The sequence below is a fragment of the Brienomyrus brachyistius genome, chromosome 5, assembly GCF_023856365.1.
Source record: "Brienomyrus brachyistius isolate T26 chromosome 5, BBRACH_0.4, whole genome shotgun sequence".
In the NCBI taxonomy this organism is placed as follows: Eukaryota; Metazoa; Chordata; class Actinopteri; order Osteoglossiformes; family Mormyridae; genus Brienomyrus; species Brienomyrus brachyistius.
This window is the reverse complement of record NC_064537.1, coordinates 10,899,634-10,925,775: the sequence shown is the minus strand read 5'-3', so window position 1 is coordinate 10,925,775 and position 26,142 is coordinate 10,899,634. Positions and strand designations below refer to the sequence as shown.

The following is a 26,142-nucleotide window of genomic DNA, read 5'->3' as shown; positions in this document are numbered from 1 at the left end:
GTCATGTGACCACGGGAAGGCATGGAGACCCTGCACACGGCACAGGGTGGCTGCTTGACACATCGCTCGCTGTGATGTGGGGTTTGGGCAGCTGTCTGCGAGTGTCAGTGCCTTTCGGTCCCAAGCATACAATGGGCCTCCACTTCAGCCGACACTGTTGACATATAGGGGCCTGGAGAGCCATTAACAGCACGCGTGCAGCACCAGTTCATCGCCTGAGTGCAGTGAAGTTCTACTTCCTGTTTTGGGTGATTTTGATACCTGCAGAGTGAAAGCCGCATCCCTCTCTGACTCTCCTGTCAACACAGTGTCATCTATTTTTTTGACAGTGGGAGTGAGTCCTGTCAGGTTCGTGTTGGGTCTATGGTAGCGGTGATCCACAGGACAGCCACAGTCCGGTGAACTGAGGTGAAATTGTCCATTCGGATGCTCCGAGGTGCACATCACACTGCGAGTCGGCTATCTGTGGTCTCTGTGGAGTCTGGCTACAGATATCATCCCGGGGGCCCAGGAATCTGGAGAGTGAGTAAGTGGCCATCCACTTAGCGTTTAAGTGGCTACGCTATCCCTCAGAGCTACTTCAGATGGTGGCTGCAGATAGGAGGCTCTCGCGCTGCCTGCTCACAAATGCTCACCCCTTCTGCGAGCGAGGCTCCTGCATACCTGTGCTGATTACTATTATTAATAAGCTGAGTGTTTGCCGCATGTGTTTTCGACATACTTGTTGTGCACAGGCACTGAAATGGCGGGCCTGCACCCCCCCCCCCCCAACCCAAGGTGTGAGTCCTCCGTATCTTCAGAGAGCCTCTGATCTTCTAAAGAACTAGTGACTCGGCCCTTGGAAATGGGTTCTGCTGGCAAACCTCTTGGCAAAAGAAGGCTGGGATGAAGTGTGTAGGAGTGCAGGCCACGTTTTGAAGCCCACTGTTTGCAGGAAGAATTTTTCACAGTCAAACATTTACTATAAAGGGAGCTTGAACTCTTCTTCTCCATTAGATTATTCTTGTTTTTTGCATCAGAAGAAAAATCATGGTTTTTGGAGAAAAAAAAAATATCCAAGGTTGAAAGTATCTAAGGCGTCCGAGGTTTTGTTTCGTAATTAGGTCCCTGCTGACCATCAGTAACGTCTGACGTTAATTTGAACAAAAGAGACCCTTGATTTGGGAATAATATGCAGATTATGTTACAGCGTCTGCTCTGCTTTTCTTGAAAGTCTCTTGTATGTCATATTTTGTGTTTTTGTTCCTTCTTTTGACCGTTTCTTTTACGTCCATTGGTTTAAAAATAGCACTTGTGTAATTTACAGAGCTGAAGTTTTCTCACACGCCCTAATTACAGTCTCATGCTAAACATCGTTAAAGACCTTGTCATGGTAAATTGGAAACAGCCATAGGGAAACATACTTTTTCATAATAATAATAAAAATATGAAGCAGTGAGGTCACAGAACAAAGAATGCTGTTTTACAATCCTGACCTCAGTAGACCATTTGTGGTTCACAAGGTCCTACCCAGACAGCACTCGCTGGGTCAGTAATGCATGGATTAAAATTCACCCATGACAAGGGCATATTGTTTTATGGTGTACCGTGTATGGACAGCAGAGGGCGTTGTGGTTAAGGAGCTAGCTCTACGATCAGAGTAAAATGTGAAATGCTGAATGATCAATGTTACTAAAATAACTAAAAGGTTGCTAGACCTTAAATGCATGAGTACTGTATACTCAACTGTAACGCTTCACACACAAACCCTGGGCAGGATTCAAACTGAATCAGCTAAAGCCCTGAGCTGCATGTGACTTCAGAATTGAAAAAGGAGGAAAACGTAATATGATATAGTGTCATTTATCAAGAGCAGTTACTATGGTGACAGAAGATGTCAGAGTTCCCATGATCCCGCGCGGTCCCCCTCCTCCAGTCCTCACGGGGGTCATGCTGCTGGGTCTCCCATAATCACGCACAGCAGGGGACCAGGACAAATTAGAGAAGGACCTGCCCTATGGTCAATGGGCGACAAAGGCGTCGGTGAACCCGGCGGTACGTGTCACACGGCACCTCAGCGATCTGCAGAGCTCCTGTGAAAATGCTCACGTCACACACATAACTCTCCATTTCCACGTCCGTTCCCAGCCTAAAGGCGTACAGGGATCTATTTTATTTGTCCAGTAAATATCAGATTCTTTGACTGGTGTGACAGAATTATACATCTGTCTTCTTAATAGAATGCAAATGCAATTCCCATTTCTAATTTCTTTGAATAATGTTGCTTTCACTTGTAAAAACCTGGTGCAGATCTTTCACCAGGAATGTTAAGAGGCCGCTCGCACATGAGCATGGGATGGTGGAAAAGTGCACGGCAAATTCACTAAGACGCAGATTACCGATCAATGCAAGGTCTCCTCTGTATATCTGATATTCACTACTGCTGTGGGTCAAATTTCAGCTGTGATCAGGGGTGACTATGATTTTTTTTTTTGAAGGTTGGGGGCCATCAGTGGGGCCATAATTCATACAGAGGGTCCAATCATTTCAATAACCAATGATACGTTTTGAATTGGTGAGTGATCGCATAGAGGGCTCTCAGGGGCTAATCAGCTTCCAGCTGTGGCCCCGCCCCTGTAAACCCCCCAGCCAATTAGAACAGGACTGTGCCCCGTATCAGCTGTCGGCTGAAACGTCCATGAATTCCGCGCTGTGATTCTCCTTCGATGGAATCGAATACCGAGGTGCTGCGTGAATGATTTTCGCTCATTATTACATTAGCCCTCGGAGTCTGCCTAATGACTGGCTTGCGATTTCCAAAACTGTGCCACTTGGCGGCAAATATAAAGTGTGAAGAAACATGGAGTCCAGTGGGGGTTCAAGTAGAATTAGCAGAGCGAGACGCTCCCTGTTCTGACACCCAATGTCGTGTCCTTGGCCATACCTCTCCAACACCCAACACAAGGCAGAGAGATATGTGGGCGGGGGGGTGTCTTTGGGTGGGGTGGGGACACCTGACTATATGGGGCCCAAGGAAAGAGACCAACTAGCTCCTTGTCATTCCCCTCCATCGCAGTCAGCCTTCTCAATGCCCCCACCCCCCATCCTCCCTTGTATTAGGTCATGTAATGTGCAGCAATGATGAAATGATTAATGTCGATAATTACAGCGTCAGACAGGCGATTAAATAAATGTCTTCATTGTCTCGCCGAGTCTGACTGGATTTCATCAGGCTTCAACCTAAAATTGGGGTTTGATCCAATAACCTACTGCGCACTTTCAGGAAATGCTGAATGAGACTGTCAAGCAGCTGGCACTGGGAACGGCGAGCAGATCCAGGAGGTCACGACCCGCTGCCACGTCCCCAACTGCACGGGTATGAGGCCCCAGGCCCCGCCTGACACTTCTCACTTGCCGCCCCCTTGGGCCAGGCTCTGGCATATCACTCTAATGCACTTTGGATAGGAGGAGGAGTTCCGTGTTTCAGTACACAGAGTACGGAACATTACATCCAATATTCTGTCTGAGGAGAAGCCGGGGTGTATCGAGCACTTAACGAGGGCCTGAGAGAGATTCAGATGAGCTCTCCCTCATTTTATTTACATGAAACGAGTGGGGATTTGATCCCAGGGACTGAAAAGTACTCGGGAATTAATTCACCGTGACGGCCGGAGTTTGTATTAATTCCATTTGCGAATCCTGCCTGTTTGCTTTCCGCAGAAATCCACTGAGGTCCCTTACCATTTACTAAGAAACAATGCTTTTCATTAGATTTTCAAATAAAGCATGTTTTCCATTTTACACATTTTTTTACGGTCCGCGTCAGCGGGGACCAGCTTGGTCATTCGTATTTATGTCCTCTTTTGAATTGCAAAGGTCTTGGAATACGGAAACAGGGCAGCCGAATTCGTGTCATAATGACATTTATATCGATTTTCATTATTCTCCTTGACTTCTGTGTGTCAGTCAAACATCCTACGAAGAACAGATGTAATCAATGTTGCTTGCACACACTGGGGCATGTTGATACAAATTCAGGGCAAGAATTGCTATTTTGACATTAGGGTCGCTCCTCTCTCTTAAAGGAAAAACTGGCATTCCTTGTGCTTCTTTGAAGACTGTGTGTTTGTCGAGCCTCGTCTTCCCAACGACGGCGTGTTTAAAATTCACCTCGACCCACGTTCACCAAAGGGATGAAATGACATCACCTCACCCCTGGCTATGCGTCTCCCACTCGAGTCGACACGGGATCGAGGAATGTGCACGGGGTGAGTTAAGCCTGCCACATACAAGATGAAGCGTGACAGCTGGGTGTGGGGGGTGGTGGGGGTGTTTGTAAGGGGGTACCGTGGTGCTGGGCACGTCCAGCGGGACTGTAACCCTGCATTTGCACAAAGGTCCACTGGAGGTTTTTGTTGGAGTAATGGGGGTACATGCAAATATTATTTACATCCATATGGTTCACCACAAATCAAATGTTTTGGACTGTATTATTTAGATATTTGAGTGTGCATATATAGTATAGCATAGCATAGTATAGTGTACTATATAGTATAGCATAGCATAGTATAGTACAGTGTACTATATAGTATAGCATAGTATAGTATAGTGTACTATAGTATAGTATAGCGCAGCATAATATAGTACAATGTACTATATAGTATAGCATAGCATAGTACAGTGTACTATATAGTATAGTATAGTGTACTATAGCATAGCGCAGTATAGTATAGTGTACTATAGTATAGCATAGCATAGTATAGTGTAATGAAGTGCTTCTAGTATACACAGGTCTGCGTCACATTGATAGAGTCATAGCATCAGACATGTCTCCTGCTAATTCCAATAGTGACCATAAAGATGCCATGTTCTTTAATACAATAGCTGTAGAAGATGCCAGTTTTAATGAGCCTCATCTTGAAAAGGTGTTTTTATTTCTAAATAGTTCTGAATGTTGTATTTTGTTATACCTTTTGACATATATCATTTTTTAATATAGCATGGGAATGGAAATGTAACGGGTGTCACAACCGTTGAAGATTCCCGACCAGGATCTGGGTAGTGGGGTGGGGACACTGGAGAGATCTAGTTGTTCGGGACAGGATCAATCCCCTGTAGCCCACCCCCCCTCCCCCCCCCCCAAACGGAAAGGCCAGCAGTCTGTCACCGCTTGTTTATTTTGAACTTTTTTGTTTCTCCTGTCCATCAAAGTGGTCGTTTCTGGATCAGAGAGGGTGGCAGAATGGGGGCCACTGAGGGGGTGCGTAAAGGTGTGATGGCTGTTTGTTTACACAGCGCCTGAGCTCCTGTTATCTCCCCTGCGGTGCTGTGAGGGCTTAGAGGTACAAGGCTTTTGTCCCTAATCTCAGGGGCCGCTCATGAAGTCCAGCGTGGCCGCTGCACACCTGTGCGTGAGCCCCACCCCCCCCCCACCTGACCTTCATTGAGGATCACTTCTCACCTCTGCGCTGTTTGTTTTGCTTGTCCTGTCAGACTATCCCCAAATAAATTCCAAATATTTGGGTGTCAGAGGGCCCCATCCAGGTCAGATAGCTGACAGGACCACATTTGGGGGGGGGGGGGTCAGGAATGCTGCCTTCCTTTTCTGTTCTCTTCAAAGATTTCCCACTTTTTGTGCTGCTCACCTTAGAAACTCGTGGCACACGCTGTGATATAGTTACAGGGCCTAACTTTGATTTGAGATTCAGGTATGACTGAGTTACTTCATTCACAAAAAAATAAAATGAAATGAAAAAAGATTAAAGTAAAATAACACCTGCTAGATAGATAGATAGATAGATAGATAGATAGATAGATAGATAGATAGATAGATAGATAGATAGATAGATAGATAGATAGATAGGATGGATTGAGACAAGACAGACAGAGGGACAAACGGGACAAAAACAGTCATTGGACTAATGTGCCCTGTGCCCCCCTCACCCTTGCAGGCCCTTGCGGTGTGAGATGGGCTTGGCCAGGTCCCGGTAGTGACCCTCCTTGCAGTAGTGGCAGTGCCGCCCCGCAGTGTTGTGCCGGCAGTTGAGGCAGACGCCGCCACTAGCGCCGCCCGGACAGCTTGTACAGCTCCATGTTGAAGCGGCAGCGGCGAGCATGCAGGTTGCAGTTGCAGGCTGTAGGGGGGTCGGGTGGGTGGGGGTGGGGGGGGGGGTTCGAGAGGAGAGCAGGGTATGGGGGGGGCAAGAGAGAGGAAAGTTAATGCGATGGTGAGGTAGCCGAACTGCACTGTGCACGTGTGTCCTCTGCGAAAACCTGCATCGCACTTCAGCAAACGCACAGTCGGGCTTTTAATGCGTCCTGCAGTGCTGCACGCAAAAACATAAAAACATCTTTTTTATAAGATAAAATCCCACCTTTAGGCAAAATTTACTTTGTACTCAGGCCTTAACAAATAGGCAGTGAGGGGAAAATACACACACACACACACACACACGAGAGAGAGGGGAGAACGAGCGAGCGAGCGGGAACAGAGGAGCTGGCTAACGAGGTCAGCGCCGAGGCGCTAAACACCTGGGCCGCTCCGGCTTAATGGAGGCACCCACAGGACGGGCTGCCGCATCACCATGCGGCCCGGATCTCCGCTGCGGCCACCAGAGGCGCCGCTGCCTGTTTGCTAATGAATGAAGTCGCTGCCACTGAGTTTAATTAGAGGCTGATGTTTATTCATGACGCCTCGGTGCCTGCTCCCTGGCCGCCACTCACCTTCGTTATCCCAGCTGGGGGGGGGGCTCTCGCTACCTCTTCATGCATTATTTACCATCATGCACCCCCCCCTCGCACCCCCACGCCAGGTCAGAACGCAAATCAGAGCAAAGTTTCTTCTTCTCTGTGGCCTAGAGCTGAGGGTATCAGCCGTCCGGGAGCTTGGCAGTGATCGCACTCGCAGCGTGCTCCTAATTGGGCCCCGGTGCCCCGGGACCGTCCTCGGCTGCTCCCTACAATCCCGTTTTCCTGCCCCCTGCTTTTATCTCGGGCCTGGGGTTCCCAAATCTCAGCAGGACCTAATGGGCTTTAATTAGCTTTTCCATACACCCACCCCCACCCCCCCCAGGCTTGTGGTTTTAATCAGCCAATCCTCCCTCTGTTAGCCTGACCAGCGTGACAAACCCTTGGTTGAGGATTACTTACTGGGTGACCCGTGGATCACAGCCAACCCCCCACTCCCAAAACACAGCCTGTGAAATGAGTCTCACAAACAGAACTCTCAGCCCAGACTCTAAAGCTAAAATTAATAGCTACTTAATGCTTAAACTTCCTAAATTCATTCAGTGGTTTTACACTGCTTTACTGTTATATAGAGGGCAGTATTTCACAGTGTACTTGTACTGTGGATTATGAAGGTCTTTATATAGATGATTAGTCTTCCTTTGTGTTTTTTCATTTTTTCTTCCTTTCTTTTCGTGAATATTTTTTCCGTATTGAATAAATTCAGTTCAGTTTCGACGTCACCTAAATGTCCGTCACTCCCCCCACTGTTACACTTTGCTGCGGTTGAGACTGACTTGCACCCCAGTGCCCCCCCCCCCACACACACACACACACACACACACTGGATACATCATGATTTCTCTGTTTCCCACCTTAAACAAACACACCTTCGTACGGCAGCTGGAGAACAGCCCCCCCCATCTCCACTGCACTCAGATCGCCGCGATAAAGCCGCTGGCTAAAAGGGACGGACGCGCCTGACGAGGGGGGCTGGTGTGCTGGGGGGGGTCTGGGCTTCACACCTGCTCCTGGAGAATGAGACGGCAACCACACAGGATTCAGGGTGCCTGCCTCTCAATGGGGGCGTGCCCCCCCCCCCACCACTCAGGCTGACACCATCCTTGCCTGAGATTTGAAGCACTTTTTCTGCTCCCCCCAATCTCACATATTATCACCCCTCTCAGGTGCAACTACGATTTTAATGGATTTCGTGGAATAAAGGACAGGATGGGGGCACTTTAATATTCCGGGGAGCTTTGGTAGGCAGCCTGGCCCGCTGTATATGATGGACCCAGATATGGACCCCCAGCACCCCCCCCCCCTCACCGCAGTGCTTACAGTGTAAAGGGCGCCATCCACCGCGTCTGTCCTATCATGGAAGATCTGCGGCCAGCAGTAAATATTTGCCCAACAGGGGGAATATTATGCGTGACGTAAAAATGCACCAAACCATTGAAGGAAGCGTTTGTCTGTCACGGCAATAAAATGCAACACGATAAATCAGCAGGAGCAGAAGCTGCGACTGTTTGGTAGCCCTGAGTAAACAGACCGGGCCGCTGTCGCCGCACACAGCGCTCTCTCTCTCTCTCTCTCTCTCTCTCTCTCTCTCTTTCTCTCTCAGAGCGAGGGATGTCTCAGCGTCCCCCTACTCCAAGCCGGCGAGGTCTCTTATCCCCCCCACCAAAAGACAGGAGCGATTCCAGCTCCTCAAGCCTGTGAGCAGAGCCACAGGTAGGGAGAGGGGGGGGGGGGTATTCGTTCACCAGTTTGTGGCGCTGGACCATGACAAGTAAACTCTGAATCCACACAGCCCCCACCTTCACCCAAAGTAATAAGATCTGCCCCAAACACCCCTGAGGCATAACAAGGAAATACTGAGTGTTCCTCCCCCCCGGCTGCTGTTTTTGTTTTGTCACCTTTCAGCAGTGGCGGGGGGGGGGGGGGGGGAGGGGGGGGGTATAGGTATCACACATCATCAGTATCACACATTGCTTGTGAGGCAAATGGTGCATAAAGTGCCCCCCCCCCATGTCTCTGGAGGGCATGTTGGGGACTGCTGTCCCTCTGGGAACCACATGACCACATTCTGAAGAGCTCTGGGTTTGGGGTGATGGGGGGGGGGGGGTGACCAGAACCATACAGAGGGCATCCCCCCACTTAACCATTTCGTTTTAATCATTTATCATCTACCAGAAAAATAGTGTATTTTCATGTCAGGGTCCTGTTCCTTACTGAAAGTATGACTGGGCAATAGGTCCATTGTGTGTAACTACTGATTTCGGCGGCCGTTACACGCCTCAGAGAAAGTCAGAGACAGAAAGCTGTGCCCTTTTATTGCCCGATTTTTACTGGGTAGTTTGTACTATGAAAGCCACAGACAAACGTGACTTTTTTCCTCGAGATGTGTAACCTTTTAAATATTGGCCATCTGCCACATAAATAAAAATTAAAGTAAAAGCGAAAGGCATGGGCTCGAAATCAAGTATTTTAACTTTACGACCATTGCTGTTGATTCTATGTCCAAGAAATCTTAGATATGTCTGGACCACACTGGTGCAGAGTGACTTAAATTAACAGGAATGTCGCTCTTACTTAAAAAAAATATAATAATAATTCCAGTCAAATTCTTTTTTTTTTCCTGGGACAATTAACCATCTATATCCCATAATAATAAGAGACCTTCATGCAAACTGAGGAAATGAAAACAATTACCCCTGTCCTTCATCGACACTAACATGCCATTTCTTATAAAGTAGGTTTTTCATAACAAATTGCTCAAATGTCCCTGAACTGTTCATATATAATCACTAATTACGCCACATTATTTACTGTATATTTCTATGAGTTAAAGGGTTATTTTGCATAGGACCTATAGTGCAACAAGGTTTCTGCATGTGTAATTTAGTTTTTTAATGAGAAATTTACTATCAAATCAGAGGGGTAATTCTGTGTCCTGCTTTAGGAAGAAAGCTCCATTTCAGGAGTAATATTTACTAAATTATAGTGATCTAGCAATCGAGTTTAGCAAACTAACTTATTATGTAACACAGATAATATCTACATAATGCAGTGAAGCATCTATGGCTGCTTAAACGTCTTCCTGTCATATTTTGATTCAAAGGTTGCGCAACATACAGTGAAGACCTAAAAAATGCAATTTTTAAAACAAGACGTCACCAGTCTGCCGGTAAGAGTCCAAGTCCTTTGTTATCGTTTCCACCTTCCCAGAAAAGTGGGTGCCGGGGGGGGGGGGGGGGGGGGTGGGCAGGAGGGTCAGGCCCAAGCAACTATAACAACCACGATCTAATGCTTTGTTCTTCCCTGCGAAAAACTTCCAATGTTTCTCTGTGAAGGAAAGCTTGATCACACATTTTTAAGCCAGCTGTTATGTCGGGGAGGGGGAGTGGGGGGGGGGGGGTCGGGATGCACACGCTCAGACGGCGGTTTTTGACGCGAGTCCATGTGTGATTATGAATCATTTAACGAGATTCCGGAATGCGTTTGATGGTTTGGGGGAAACACAAGTGTTCTAAACGAGAACTTCGGGAGGCCATTTGCTATTGGTGGAATCTGATTGTCCTATCACTTCTGCGTTATGTAAACTAGTGAAAAATTACAGGGCAACACCGGGTAAGGAATCTATTAGGGCCCGTATCCTTTGATCACGCTGTGGAGAATGGAGGCGATCCAGGGGAATGACTGTGAATCAAAATCTCCACGCGTGTGATGTGCTTTTAATGTGGGGGGCATTGAGAGCGTCGCGCCCGCAGAGCAGAAACCACGGCACCTCCTGCCCTATTCAGATGAGCACCTGTATCGGCCGGCAGGGTGAAAGCACCGCTGCCCGGGCGCATTGAAGTCATACAAATGGTTGCATTGTTAAGGTCCCCCAGAGTAGAGCCCCAACCCAACCCCTACACATACACTGTTCCATAGCTCCCAACCCTGCCGCCACACGCAGGCACGCTCGCACACAGACACGCACTACAGCCGCGTTTACTCTCGTTTCCAGGCTTGGGTGGTTGCTCGCTCTCCCGGAATGTTCTGGAATCTGCCAAACCCTTGTGGGTTAATGTCAACTGGCAAACGACGCGCCTCATCCTTCCTTCCCTGCCAAAAGGCACAAGCATTTTTTTAAAATGAACTCAAACTGTCTAGTTAAGAATGACTGAAATTAAATGACTGAAATGAGGCGTCTGACAGGCCGATAGCGGTATGTTCTCAGTGGCCACTGTGTCTCGGTCTCCTGCACGGCTACATACGTGTAGGAGCGTGATTGGCTCGAGGGGCACACACGCATGGGAGCGTGATTGGCTCAGGGGGTACACACGTGTGGGAGCGTGATTGGCTCGAGGGGCACACACGCATGGGAGCGTGATTGGCTCAGGGGGCACACACACATGGGAGCGTGATTGGCTCAGGGGGCACACACGCATGGGAGCGTGATTGGCTCGAGGGGCACACATGCATGGGAGCGTGATTGGCTCAGGGGGCACACACGCATGGGAGCGTGATTGGCTCGAGGGGCACACATGCATGGGAGCGTGATTGGCTCAGGGGGCACACACGCATGGGAGCGTGATTGGCTCAGGGGGCACACACGTGTGGGAGCGTGATTGGCTCGAGGGGCACACACGCATGGGAGCGTGATTGGCTCAGGGGGCACACACGCATGGGAGCGTGATTGGCTCAGGGGGCACACACGCGTGGGAGCGTGATTGGCTCAGGGGGCACACACGTGTGGGAGCGTGATTGGCTCGAGGGGCACACACGTGTGGGAGCGTGATTGGCTCGGGGGGCACACACGCATGGGAGCGTGATTGGCTCAGGGGGACGGTCAGGTGCAGCGGTGGGGTCGCGGCTCGCTGGGAGAAGTTCCGCGGAAGCTGTGGCTTATCAGGCATTGTGGGGAGGGTGGGGGGGGGGTTACTCTGTTAAGTAGGTTCACCGCTTAGATCTTATCGTTATTGCAATTCTGACCTCGTGGCTAATTAGCGGTAGCTAGCAGTAGGTAGCAGTAGCTCCAAAACCCACAAGTCCTATCAAGTGTCTTAGACACACTATCAATCACAGACTGACATGCCCACAGCCCTGATTCTGTAATGAGCCGACAATGCTAAGCCCTGGAAGAACATGGCACCTTTCTGTCTGACCTCCGCTAATTAAACACCAGGGACCGAAATCTCAAACTCCACAAGCTTCTCTATCTGAGTTCTGACCTGAAACGCCAATCAGTGTCTCTCCTGTGCTCAGGGCGAATATGCATTCCAACAGAACGCAGGTTCATTTGTGCAATTCCTTTGCTTCTTCATTGTGGCTGAAATGCATCTGACTTGTCGGTTTTGCCTGTAAATACGCAGATCCTTCGCCGCACTGAAGGACACACCTGACGTCCCCCTGTCATGCTGGTCGGCAGTAAAACACTTCCAGGGCTCCAGCTCTCGCAGTCAGTTTAGCTTTTTTAATCTGACGGTCGTTAGCCAGCGCTTATAAATTAGACTTGACAGCTCAAAGTTGAACTGCTCTGCAGCCTATAACTGTTATCAGTGCATTCCTGATGAAGGGCGAAAAAATAATAGAGATGTTTTCATTGGTTGGGAGGCTTGAGAGAAGAGCAGTGAGGAAATGCCAGCAGGCAGGAATGCTGGCTGGACGCGGTGGTACGAGCTGCCCAGTCATCGCTGGCCCTCAGCACTGCTCCTGCACACCCATTCCCGCCTGGCCTGATTTCAGATGGGCCACCTCGCCCTCACGCTGGGCTCCCCTTAGCGTGCAGACTTTCCTCTACCACAGTTACGCGGCGAGTTCAACGCGGAGTATCATTCTTATAAATGCAGATTCCTAAAGAAGCAAGGAAACGAGAAAATGAACAAAGCTGTCGGTCAGGCTGGGCGACCAGGAGTCAGTCTGAACCGCACTGAAAAAATGCCACAGATCAACGCTGGGTGTCTGGCCCTACCGCTCACCTGCAGGCTGTTATAGCCCAAGAATCCTGCTGGGGGGCGCTGTGGAGGCAAGGTGCGGAGCAACGTCTTGCTGCCATGAGGGAATGTCAGTGTGTGAAATGGTGCCGACCCAGTCATCATTCAATTCAATTCAATTCGATTCACTCATTTGTTGGGAGCTTTTTTCAGTGCCACATTGAGCAAAATTGTTAATTGAGCTAAATTCTCACTGTTGATGACATTTCTGCCCTCTGGACACTTCTTACAGACTACATAAGTGGTACGGAAATACATATCAAGTTCTTTATTTTTAAACCCAGGAACACTAACATGTTCACTTTCACTTTTAATTTATTCCCCTTACTTCATCTTGAAAGTAAGCTGTGTGGGGGCATACTAGACCCCGCCCCCTTTGAGTTGGGGGCAGAGCCCAGACTAACACCAGGCCCCACCCTGCCAGAAATCAGTCTTATCTCATAACCAAACCATCAACCTTGGACTGTGGCAAATTCTACTGGGGCTGAGATCCTCAATGAGGATTAATATCGTCCAAGAAACGCAGAAATGGAGTGATTGTCCAATCCGTCAGCGGCGGCCACAGTCTCCCTGAACGGCAGGTACTACGCCAAGATGATATGCTCTCTGTTTGTGCCGTGGTCTGGCTCATGTGTGCGGCCTATTGGTAATATTGGGTGGGCAGGGGGGCATAGGTAAAAAAAAACAAAAACAAACAGTTCAAGGGGACATGGGCGTTGTCGTGTGAGAGTCTGCTGCAGCAGTGAGTAGTTTCCAAAAAGGACCTGTTGAGAGAGACATGATTCGGATGCATCTAATTCTGTTAACACAAAATTACTAATTATAATATTAGGGTGTGGTATTAGTCGACCAAGCCCCTTTCTGAAGAACAGAGCGTGATCTTAGTGGGTTCCCCTTCCTTTCCCCGAACATTAGGTCGCTGACCCACGACCACTTTGTTATCTTCTTCTCTTACCTTCTTGTTTACCCTAATGTTCTTCACCAGTAGGATCTTCCTTCTTCTCCTCAAACTGGAAATCTCCCCACCCTTAGCCTAAAGCTATTGGTGCCCACATGGTTGTATTAGCAAAGCACTATATGTTCTCAGACCACAACAGGGTCATGGTGTAGCGCTTGGCAGTTACCAAGAATATGACTGCTAACCGCTAATACACTGGGGGGCAATGCGGGGCTCAGCAGGCTACGCCTCTGTGCCTTTGGCGGGAAGGTTGCCAGTTCCAGTCCCATCATGCATGCCCATTGGGTCCTCACGCATCCAAAATGCTCCAGGGCAGCTGCATATACGGTTGACCCTGGGCTCTGACCCCATGTTTCACTCTCAGCTGTGTGGCGTATGTGAAAAGAAGAATTCTGGTGCACCTCTACTTCTACTTAACAAATTGCAAATAAAGCATCACTTCATTTGTTTTCTGTTACAGAAAATGGGTAAATATACCATATGGACACCCGAGGCTTGCCGTTGGGCAGAAGTTCTCAGACGATTAGGGATATGGAATGTTTCTGCATAACTCTCACGATAGCAGTAACAAACACGTGTGGGATTCCGACTGTTCCCGGTAGCGTCCTGGGGTCGCCGGTCTCGGAATGTTCCACAAGGGAGCCAGAGCTGACATCACGATTCATTCACGTATCTCGGAAAACTGAGGATCCGTTTCTTCAGTGGGCCGTGCGCGAGCTTTCCCAGAGTGCACACTCACAGGACCTTCTTTCTGCCTCATATACCGTAATGCGAAACACTCGGATTCTTGCTCGTCCCCCCCCCCACCCCCCCCCACAGGGTAGAGCCCGCTCATAAATCCTCCACGCTGTGCTCTGAGGAATAGCCCGAAGCACTGCGGCGATAAGAGAGACCCTGCTACCCGCTTTGCCAAAGCCTAGACTAATACCGCTGCCGGAAGATAGGCGTGAAAGATAACTAATGCATGCTGGGAAAACAGATGGCATCAGTCATCTGAGTGATCCCAGCACCTCCACCTTCCCCCCACCTGTTTCCCACACCAAGGCTTTCGTAGCGGTGCATCCAGTTTTCACTGGCAGCCGAGCCGGCCAATCAGATGTGACGGCAGAGAGCCAGGTGCACGGCCGCTAGCCCATCACGTAGCGTGACTTCCAGAGGGGTGGAGCCTCCCTGCTGCAGATGTTGTTAGAATGCGTCACCTTTCACCAGGACTGCTGATCTCTGCTGTGTCTTAACAAGCCGTCACGCTGCTTTACTGGAACGTGATTCGTCTGCTGGTTGGGGGGGGGGGGTAGGGGTGGGAGTGGGGGGTCCCAACGCCTCCTGCTCCTCCTCCTTCTTTTTTTTCAATAAAATTTATGAAGCATGAAAATGACTTCAGTTCGGGCTTGATGGTGGGGCAGCAAGGGCTTCATAGTTGTTCAAGGTCCCAGCCTGGGCAGTGGGGAGGGGTGGTGCAAGGGGGGGGCAATCTAAGCATAATTAGGTCTAGTTGTTCTTATTGGTTGATCCCCTCAATCACCTTTACAATCTGTCAATTAGCACAAATGGTCTCCAGGGAGGTGAATTTGGTGGAAGCAAATGGGGGGCAATAAAACACATTGTTAAAGCAAATTACAGGGCCAGTAGGGGAGCATTCTCTTGTCGTTGGAAATTGTTCCGTTTCTGTCCTGTCTGGTCTGTCACCACAATCAGAACTTTATTTCACAGCTGACGTGCTGTTCAACATCTTTAAAAATATACATTAAAACATTTAAAATATGTATTAGGAAGCTGAAAGTGAAACGAAAACTCCAGGCAAAGTGCGATATTCATCATTCTGCGGCGAATACGGTGAATCCAGCGGTTATCGGATTTAAGAGGAACGACATTTCGTTCGGAAAAGTCCCAGCGGGCGCCGTGATTAACAAACAACCTGATTGAGAGCATGGAGAAGCTGAGGTTCATGAGGCGAGACTGAGTCCAGGGGAAGTGAAGATCCGGCACATTCATGCATCCTGAGTGACTTTGAGGGCCCCCCCCATATCCCGGGGTGGTGTGTAAATGAGAGGGCGGCCTACCAAGGCCCCGCCTGGAAGGTGTCCACCACAGCTGGCATTAAAGTGTGCCCTGCCCTGCTCGGCCCAGGTGCTGCCCCCCCCCACCCCTCAACCCGCCTCATGGCCAGATCCTCAAAAACCACAAGGTTCTGCAGCCACCATGCGGGGGGGGGGATGCACCAGATGACTTCCCGCACCTGCTCACTTCACTGAGTGTTAATGTTCACGGACAGGAGTGGACTAACTTCTATGGGGGCCCTAGGCTGACACTGGTGGGGGGGGGCATTTTAAGGTTGTGGGGCTAAAAGTGAAATGAGTGGGAAGTAAAAACAATGAAACATCGATAATATGTCAATCAAAGGGTGGGATGCCAGCGGTACAATTTACTGATCAGGGTGGGGGCAGGAGTGCTGTCAGTACATTGTGCCAATCAAGGGATGGATGGATGGATGGATAACCCTCTGAGCATAGAGGCTGACACTTTTATTATATCGTCTCGAAAACGTGTCGGAGGGTATCAGCGAGGCCGAGCCACACTCCATTACTCCTTGGCATGTTAATTAGAAGTTAATTACGTCGTTGCTGAAAGATTATAATGTGCTAAACGAAATCTGCGTGCCACATTCTCCAGGGAGAGCCGGACACGGGCGGAAACAGCTGTTACGCTTAGCGTCAATCAATTCTGACAGCAGTGAGGCGGACATTCATGTGAGGGCGACGTGCTCGAGGACCAGCCCAAGACTGGCTGCTAGGGGGCGCTATGAGGGGAAGCAAGAGCTGAACATCCGGGAACTCAGCACCCCATCACGTTCGAGCCGGATCGGCACAAGCCGGACAGCAGCATTCTGGGGCGCACCCACGTCCTGAAGAGTGTTACGGGGGGGGGTGACAATGTGAGCTTTGTGCTTCGGTAATAATCACACGCCCATATTGAGCACCCTCAGAGGAGTGGCCTGGACTGCTAGGTGGTCCAGGACCGGAGTTTCGCTTTCGGGACGGAAAGAAAAGCAAAATGGGGTCATTGCGCTGCTTGTAGCGGAAAAACGCAGAGTAGCTGGGGAGAAATTCCGGATCCACCAAAGCCCGCCATAACAGAGTGGAAAACGCTCATTATTTTCAATGTATTATTTTTTCCCTGTAATTGACTCGGACGGGAGTGGAGGCAGAGGCAGAGGGTGAGGCAGAGGCTGAGGCAGAGGGTGAGGCAGAGGCTGAGACAGAGGCCGAGGGCTGAGGCAGAGGCTGAGGCTGAGGCAGAGGCTGAGGCAGAGGCTGAGGGTGGCTGTGAGCAGCAAAGGCAACACATGCTGTATAGACTGTATGGATTTATACACATTAAGATACAACTCAGAGGTATTTCAGCCGAGCAGCTCTAGTATGGCAATAGCTACACACTGCATATAAATACATTTTTTGAGTATGTACTGCAGTATGAGTACATACTCTAAGCACATACTGCAGTATAAATGCATACTGCAATAAAAATACATACAGCAGGATTAATATACTGTGATACAAGTGCAAATTACAAAGTCAATAATGAGGAAGAAAAGGCTGGATTTCTCACTGTATCAATGAGAGAACTTAGGAACCATGATGGAAGCTCAACTGCATCTAGGAAGCCGATTCAATGTGTGTCTGCATCACGGTTGCCGGACCAGAACCAAAGGGGAAAGACCTCCTGTAGCCGTTGACGCCACTGGCCACACATCAGCATAAGGTGGCCGTTGAACCCATTTCCCCATAAATCACACAAACGGCATCTGGTCTGGGATGTATCCCAACCTTAAGCCTGCCGAGTGGATCCTGGGACTCACTCCAGAACCTTCCATGACCCTGACCAGGATAAGTGGTTAAAAGACGGATAGATGGAGGAATGGATATCGCCATATTGTTAAAACAGATATTGCCCCTACAGTTAATCTCAGAACCCTGACATGATACTTTAACCTGAAGTCATCTTCCTCAAATATGTAATTTTTTTTTTGTCACAATCTTTCTGCAAAACGCTGCATCTCCCTCCCCTCGCCACCTTCCACGTTTGCAGTTTTCTTAACATCTGCCCACAGGATCCATCAAGGACTCGGAAGATGAAAAGAACATTCCACCTTACTCTTCACACCGAGTCCTTTTTCCGGGTGGCTGCTGGTGACCAAGAGCTGCCTCGCAGGATGTCTATGATGTCCCTCCACTGCCCTACACAACCACTGCACTGAAGGGGGTGCATCAAGACCAGACAGGATTGATACTTCTGTTTGGTTTGTGTAGAATCTGTAACACTTTTTTCACATACTCCGTTTCACTCTCCATACATATACGCACACATAAAAGCAGGTAAGAGCAAAGCTTGTGGTCCAGTATCCGAGAGGATTAATTTCATAACTGATTGTCCAACATGGAGGGATTCCCTGCACTCTAAGGCATACATGGTGTGACAGGCATGCCGATTTCCCAGGATGCTGCTAATTTACGCAGGTCGGTCACACAGAACAGCACTGGATAATCAAAGGGGAGTTGCAGCTTGTCAAGGCTCTGGCCTTGTTTAATCATCTACTCCTATGTGCTGAGAGCCATGTCCCTACAAAAATTAAAAACGAAAAGCTGCATGGTGAGAAAATGGAAAGGAAATGGAGAGGGGAACAGTGGAAATGGAGAGGGACTACAGGCAACTGAAAGGAAACCGAAAGAGAACGGAGAGGAAATAGAGGGAAAAGTGAGAACAATGGAGCGGAAACAGAGGGGAAGCAGAGAGGAAATGGGAAGGAAGTGAAAAGTAAACAGAGGGGAAATGAAGAGGGAAAAGAGAGGAAGTGGAGAAGAAATGAAAACAGTGAGGAAATGGAGAGGAAACAGAGAGGAAAAAGAGAGGAAATGGATAGGAAACAGGGAAGAAGCAGATGTGAATGGAGAGGAAACAGGGAAGAAGCAGATGTGAATGGAGAGGAAACAGGGAAGAAGCAGATGTGAATGGAGAGGAAACAGGGAAGAAGCAGATGTGAATGGAGAGGAAACAGGGAAGAAGCAGATGTGAATGGAGAGGAAACAGGGAAGAAGCAGATGTGAAATGGAGAGGAAACAGGGAAGAAGCAGATGTGAATGGAGAGGAAACAGGGAAGAAGCAGATGTGAATGGAGAGGAAACAGGGATGAAGCAGATGTGAATGGAGAGGATGTGGAGAAGAAATGGAGGCACCACCACTCCAGCTGTGAAAAGCAGTAAGAGCGACTGACTCATATGAAGACAGAGTAAATATATGAATCCCAGACTCCTCTAGAAGGACAGCGGATCTGCGAGATTCAGGCTTACTCTCAATATTCAATCTAGACTGAAAACACACTTGTTTAGTCGGGGTTATAGGGACTCTAGTTCCCAGTTAGACCTGTAGTGTGAGGTGTAGAACTGGGTGGGGATCGATGCCATTGGCTCTGGGTGAACTGAACTATCAGTGCTGTCACTCTAGCTTCACGCCCCCTTGTGGACGTTTCAGGGACCCCCCCATACCTGCGTTCCCACTTGCCTCTCCCTCCTACTTATGCTGCCATAGCCATATCTGCTGGGGCCTTTCTGCCTGAGACGTCTCTCCTGGATGCCCTGCTGCCGTACCACTGTTCATCCTGCCATCCGAAGCAGCACAAACACCTGCCTGCCATCACCTGCCCCCTGCTTTCAGACTCAAATGTTACATTGTGACAGTGTGAATTGGGACTTTGCAGTCTTCCTCATTTGACTTCCTCTGCCGGCCCCTGGAGCACGAGCTCCCCCTTTGAGTTTGGGTCCTCCCAAGGTTTCTTCCTTCTAGGGAGTTTTTCCTTGCCACTGTTGCCTCTGGTTTGCTCACTGGGGGCTTTGGGTGGGCATAATGTAAAGCTCTTAGAGACCATGTAATGTGAAAATGCGCTATACAAATAAAATTGAATCGAATTGAGGATAAGGGTTTCTGTAGTGCTGAGCTGGCCATGTATCACAAGTTCACTAGCTGCTGAACTGTGCAACTGCCCCCACAGACAAGCCCACATGAAGGCGCTCACGGGGTGACTGGGTCATCGTCTTTGTTGTAGCTCATGTTTCTATGCCGGGGGTGGGCTGGGGGGGTGTCTCCATGGAGGTGATGCACACATCATTCCTGTGACACACACCTGCTGACTCGACTAGCAAACACACACACACACACACACACACACACACGAGCGCCTGGTCCTGTCATGATGTCCACGAGGCTCTGCTCTGAAGGAAGGGAGCCTAATCCCTCTGATCCCTCCAAAAAGTAGATTTCTGCCTTATATGGCTTAACTCCCCCCCCCCCCCCCCCGTAAAGAATCTGACTAATCATAGATGCCAATGCCTGTAAATTCTGTTGAATCACATGGCTCCATGGAAAGGCAGGAGAGTAATGAGAGAAGAATTTCATTGGCTAACGTTACCCACAGGACAACTGTACTCTCAATATTATTGGCTACAGATTTTACTGAGCTTCTCATATAAATACAATGTTTTTATGTACAGCTTAAAAGCACACAGGGCTGGCATTTTGTACGTGTGTTTTTGACAGCCTGCTATCGTTTTGGCCTTTTGAACTGCCCACCCCCCCCCCCCCCCATCCTTTGAGGGATTTGTACAGGCATATGGGGCCCAGGCAATGTGACTGTCTGTTGATTGCGTTGTTGGGGGGCTCCCATCCCGAGCCACACCAGGGGAGGAGATTTATCTCCCCTAACGTCAACTCCCTGAACAGGGCAGCACAGTGGGGGGGGGACAAGCAGGACACGATGCGGGATTCCATGCAAACATTAATCATTCATAAGGCAGCGAGCCATGGCCCCCGGAGAGGAAGGACGCCTCGTCGTCAGCCTAGGTGGTCCTGTCAGTGCCTGAGAGACACAGATCGACATAGACAGGGCCACACTGTAGAGCAGGACGCTGAAACACACACGGGCAGACACACAAAGATACACGCACACGCAAACACATTTACACGATACACTGATCCTCCTGGGTTCCAGCCATTCATTTCCCTTGTAGAGGACATTGTTTTTTGCTTATATCTCTCATATTCTACACACACTCTGTTGTTAAAGAAGACAGTTAAAACGTCATGATGACATCACATGTGTGGGCGTGTGAACTTCCTCTTCCTGTTACTCGTGTGAACTTCCTCTTCCTGTTAATCAATGTTACAGCGGATTTTTCCCTAAAGGATATACACACAGGCATTTAAACTCCCCAACATCCATCCATCCATTCATCTTCCAAGCTTATCCTTCTGGGTCGCGGGGAGTCCCAGAGCCTATCCCGGAAGCTACGGACACAAGGCAGGGAACAACCCAGGACAGGGGGCCAGCTCATCACAGGGCACACTCACACACCATTCACTCACACATGCACACCTACGGGTAATTTAGAAACTCTAATTAGCCTCAGCATGTCTTTGGACGGAAACCGGAGTACGACGACATGGGGAGAACATGCAAACCCCACACGCATGTGACCCAGGCAGAGACTCGAACCCGGGTCCCACAGGTGTGAAGCAACAGTGCTAACCACTGCACCACCATGCAACTCCCCAACATGAGGACCTTAACCCCACCCTGCACTAACCCAAACCCCCCCAGCACTAACCCTAACCCTAACCCCACCCAGAACTAACCCTAACCCTAACCCTACCCAGCACTAACCTTAACCAAAAGTGACCAAACAAAGTACGAGACTTTTAGCATTTTTAGTTTTTTGATTGCAGTCACAGATTTTTATAAATTGTATATCTAACAGAAACATGGCATCTATCTTCATTGTTCTGGTCATTCGTCATTGAGCCCCCACATGATTCCTCGTACGGCGCTGATGCAGATGTGGCAGGGGAAGGCTGGACCCATCCCCAACAAATAGTCACGTGTGGGGGTGGGGGGAAACTTCACACCTCCATCTGCCTTTCCTCGCACCCATTGCCGCCTCGCCGCTGTATATTTGCCTTGGTCTGACTCCGCGTCGCCTGCCGGCCTGCGCTGCCTCACAGGGGCGTTGAGGTCATTGGACGCCGCCTCCTGGGCCTGAGGGCTTCATCACGCGCCAGGTGGATCGGGCTGCCGGAACGGGCCTCCACCCCGGCCTCCACCCCGGCCTCCACCCGGCCTCCACCCCCGCCTCCACCCCCGCCTCCACCCCGGCCTCCACCCCCGCCTCCACCCCGGCCTCCACCCGGCCTCCACCCCCGCCTCCACCCCGGCCTCCACCCCGGCCTCCACCCTCGCCTCCACCCCGGCCTCCACCCCCGCCTCCACCCCGGCCTCCACCCCGGCCTCCACCCTCGCCTCCACCCCGGCCTCCACCCCGGCCTCCACCCCGGCCTCCACCCTCGCCTCCACCCCGGCCTCCACCCCGGCCTCCACCCCGGCCTCCACCCTCGCCTCCACCCCGGCCTCCACCCGGCCTCCACCCCCGCCTCCACCCCCGCCTCCACCCCCGCCTCCACCCCGGCCTCCACCTCCACCTCCACCCCGGCCTCCACCTCCGCCTCCACCCCGGCCTCCACCCCGGCCTCTTCTGTTAACGGCCCGCTGACACTTTAACGAGTCCAGAAATTCCGGCCTGTTCCGCTCCGCTCTAGTAATGAGTCAAAACGCTGCAAAATTGCGCCTCGCTTCTTGGGAGCAGACCTGCACTTCTAATGCCCCCACCCCCTCCGGCCCACGTCTCTGCTCCAATTTCATGTAAAAGTGGCGTTTTTTTTAACGACGGAGTGACCGAGAAGGCAGGTAATTTAAGTAAACAATGAAATTCTGGAGAGAAACAATTTCAGCAAACGCTTTCTGAGTCAGGAGAGGATTATGAAAAATCACAATTTCTTCCACAGACAGAAGAAATTTCACTTTGACGAGTCACTGGTCAAACCTGTAACCCCCCCCCCCCCCGCCACCCCGAGAGCTCACCTTAACTGCTGATAGCTGTTAATGGCTGGTTTGGACGAGGAGCCCTGTGGTCTTACACCATGTTGACACCATCTGCTGTAATTACAGCTGTAACTGCACCACACGCCACTGCTTCTCCGTCGAGCACTTCGCGGGAGCGTAATTGCGGGAGGGCGCCATACCACAGCGTATAATGAATCAAGCTGTTTTCACCGCTGGGGCGGTTCCAGAGTGCAGAAAGGCTGTTCAAGCCCAAAATAAATAAAATTAGTTTTCTTTAGTTTGAAAAAAAGTGACCTGTAGTGCACTGGGGGCAGCAGGTGGCATCATGGGTAAACAGTTGGACTGGAAGCCCCGGTGTCCCTGGGGGCCTGTTGATTCGGGCACCTTGAACGTGTAGCTAAAGTCGACGTGCATCGCTAAACAGCCAGCTGTGTAAAGCAAAAAGGTGCTGGAGCTAACAGGAAGACGCCTCATGGGCGACTCCGGGGGGTCAGACCCTGCTTCCCGGTCACGGTTCACATCTGGGCTGCGTCATTCACCACCTCTGACCGAGACACCCCCCCCACCCGGCACCCCCGGCAGAAGAAATTAGCAACGTTCTGTCTGAGGAATGGAGGCTGTACAACGGTCAGGGCACCTCAGCTGACCGCTACGCAGAGCAGCTCCGCCAACCTGTCAGGTGCCAGCATGCCGCCTCTTCCCAGCTGCTGCGGCCTTCCGACACGCTCTCCGCTTCATGCCAAATTAAGTCACGTCGCAAAAGCAGGACCGAGTTGAAGGGGTACGAACAGGACAACTGTCATCTACTTCCTGGCAGGCAACCGTCATGAACAGCCAAGCCTGGCAACGATTTGGAGACAATTAGCACTGGGCAGAAAAGTAGGGTTTGGAAATATGAGACTGAAAAGCAGGGAAAAAAAAACTTTCTTTGCTTGGAATTTTGTCCACCTTATGGTGATGTGTGGCTCAGTGGGTTAGGACCCTGTTCCTATAACTGGAAGGTCGCTGGATCAGATCCCTGGGCTGGGTCCCTGAATGAGGCCCTTAACCCCCAACTGCTCCAGCACTTTGTCTCAAAAGAAAACGACATGTATGTTTCTTTGGGTAAAAGCATCAGCTGAAGTAATAAATAGCCGCATTGCTCTGGTATTTTTTAAGACTCCTCTCAGAAACGTAACACAAACAGAAGTATGCTCAGTCTTAGCCAATGCAACATCTATCCATGTCTTTTTTCTTCAAACCCCCTTGAAGTGGGACCGGGAGACCCTGTGGTTATTTCCGAACGAGCTGCTTGCAGCCACACCCCCGACGGGGACAGCTCCCGCCGGGCTCGGTGGAATAAACCGTCTAGAATTTTTAATGTGTGACTGTTACCAGGAAGAGACACTGCGAATTCCCACGGCTGCTGGCTGGGGCTCTGGACTGACTCACCATCAGCCTTGCCAGTTCCTGCCAGCCCATTACCAAATACTGAGTCACCCATTCCCACTAATACTGGCTCAGGTCTGCTGCCACTTCCTAAGTCAAAGTCCAGTTTTAGCAAGCCAGTATTTTGCAAAATCCACAATTTCTGGTTCGGTGTTTCAAATGGGTCACGTGAACAATCTGGGGTGAAATTGTTGCATCCTTCTGGTTTCACTAAGAGTGGAAAAAAATAGGGGGGGGGGGGTGCAGGTTAGCCAAGATGCTGGTGATTAATTGGTGCCAAAGTAGAGCCGGGAGGAAGCGACCCCCCCCCCCCTCCCCGCCACCCCCCCAGAGAAGAGGCCACACGACGAACTGTCACCCTGCAATGGCATCAGCTCAAACCACTTTCCAAAATAAGGTCAAGGTTTTTTGCCCTTGACTGCTGGAGCAAAGCTTTCGACTTGCTGCCTGTATCTGTCTTGAATTATGCACTGAACTTTGCCAGCAAAACAGACAAAAACCCCAAAAATGTAAGCTTTGCCCGGGGGGACACTGGGTTTCACCAGGGTGCAGATTGTAACATTTCAAAATACATATTTATCCTTCTTCTTAACAGGATAAATCCAACATCCCAGCCCTCTGTGGACCATCCCACACAAAGGGTTAAGACCGCAAGGCTAATAACGCTGAGAGTCACACTGCCCCCTGTCTGTCAATGACAAGGGTGACATATATAATGTCAGCAGGCCAGTGACAGGGTCATTCCGGTTTAACAAAGTTTATTTCACTCCTTGTACAGTCTGTTCCCCACCGGGAATTCTCAGTCTCTCATTTCAGAGTCTGTCTCAGTGTTTCCCAAATCAGTTATTCCTTTAAACTCTTTTCTTTTTCTTCCACAGTTCCTCTTCCAGTGGAATGCATATTTTCTTTTTTTTCACGCGCCGGAGCATTTCATAAAAATCGACTCAGTTAAAAAAAAAAAAAATGAAACTAGGAGGCAGCATCGAATCATATGCTGCTGGCAAGCGTGGTCTCTGTTTCGGTGTAAAGTGATTCAAGAGTGATTATGATCGTCCCATTTGTGCATTTTCAGCCCTGAGCCTTGGCACGGTGCGCCTCACGCACGTGGCTGCATACCTACTGCATACGATCCCTATTAAGAACTGTGACGGTTCTGTTTTTGCATTTTCGGTGCATTTCAGTTCTAATTTGTGTAATGTGATTTTCCAGATAAATTCAACTTTAAGCTTCGGGTCAACAATTTAATTCGACCGACTCTGCCGTTTTGGACGGGACATCAAGGGCCCCGAGTCCTTGGCATCTGAGGTCGACGCCGCTCCAGTGATGGGGACACGGACGCACGCAAACACAGCAGCACGGACGGGGAACGCCCCCCCCCCCCCCACCAAAAAAAGTGAAAAGCATCTCCTATGAAACAAGCTCCATCTCCCCACCTCACCACCACCACCGGATGATGCAGATGTGGGTTTTTGGTAACTGAGAGCTAATTAGCCAGCCGGTGGGATAGTTAGGGAGCTGCGTTATACTCTGACTCCGGCACTCAGCGTCCCACCGCATCCTGCCGCCCCCGTGGGTCATTAAATCGAGCGCTGTCTGACGAGGGGAACCACCGGAGAGATGACAGGACCCCTCCCCATCAGCCTGGCCCCTCAAATCACTTTGGGGCAGGGGGGACAACAGCTATAGCCTGCAGATCTATAAAAGCACATTAAAACCAGAATGTCCAGAAAAAGGCGGGTCTGTAGCCCTGGCTGCTGGGGGTGGGGGGGGGGCAGCCGCAGCCAGAGCATTTATATATAAGACAGTGACCTCATCTTTCAACACTTTTCCCTCAGAGTCACGTGGGCTGGATTTACCACTAAACTAACCACAGATGGTCCAAGGGACCGGCACCGGCCCGGTCCAGACTGGCATCCTTTTGGCTCACAGTCTGCAGCCTTGGGGGTTGGGGGCCTTCTCAAAAGCATTTACACAACGATTAATTATATTTACTTTTGTTTTGAATGCCTAACAAATATTATTAAAAACATAAACATGTGTATCGCTGTTGTTAATAATTTTCGCCCTTCAGGCTCAATAAATGGCTGGGCGAATAGTTTGAAACATCAATGGGAAAATGAATC

General features: G+C 49.9%; 2 protein-coding genes and 1 long non-coding RNA gene across 4 annotated transcripts in view; 2 read left to right on the top strand and 1 right to left on the bottom strand.

Moving 5' to 3' along the window:
- Positions 1-4,247, top strand: part of stx8 (syntaxin 8) — a 49,853-nt gene extending 45,606 nt beyond the window's left edge. Inside the window, exons 8-9 of one of the 2 annotated variants that reach the window (XR_007398032.1) lie at positions 3,263-3,355; positions 4,065-4,247. Coding sequence is in view for 1 of the 2 variants with exons in the window: in XM_049013916.1 (XP_048869873.1) it covers positions 330-370 (41 nt within the window). In the remaining variant the exon portion in view is untranslated. Of the gene's footprint in view, positions 1-329; positions 386-3,262; positions 3,356-4,064 lie in introns of those variants that run through there. The other variant, XM_049013916.1, reaches the window with a different exon arrangement.
- ntn1a (netrin 1a) overlaps positions 1-26,142 on the bottom strand; it is a 51,812-nt gene that overhangs the window by 13,297 nt on the left and 12,373 nt on the right. Inside the window, 3 exon segments of the mRNA XM_049013917.1 lie at positions 5,923-5,932; positions 5,934-6,041; positions 6,043-6,113. Of these exon segments, the coding sequence (XP_048869874.1) occupies positions 5,923-5,932; positions 5,934-6,041; positions 6,043-6,113 (189 nt within the window).
- LOC125742182 (uncharacterized) lies at positions 7,020-25,750 on the top strand. The gene is made up of 3 exons (XR_007398033.1): positions 7,020-8,439; positions 9,830-9,895; positions 25,229-25,750. It is a non-coding gene; the product is annotated as an uncharacterized LOC125742182 (long non-coding RNA).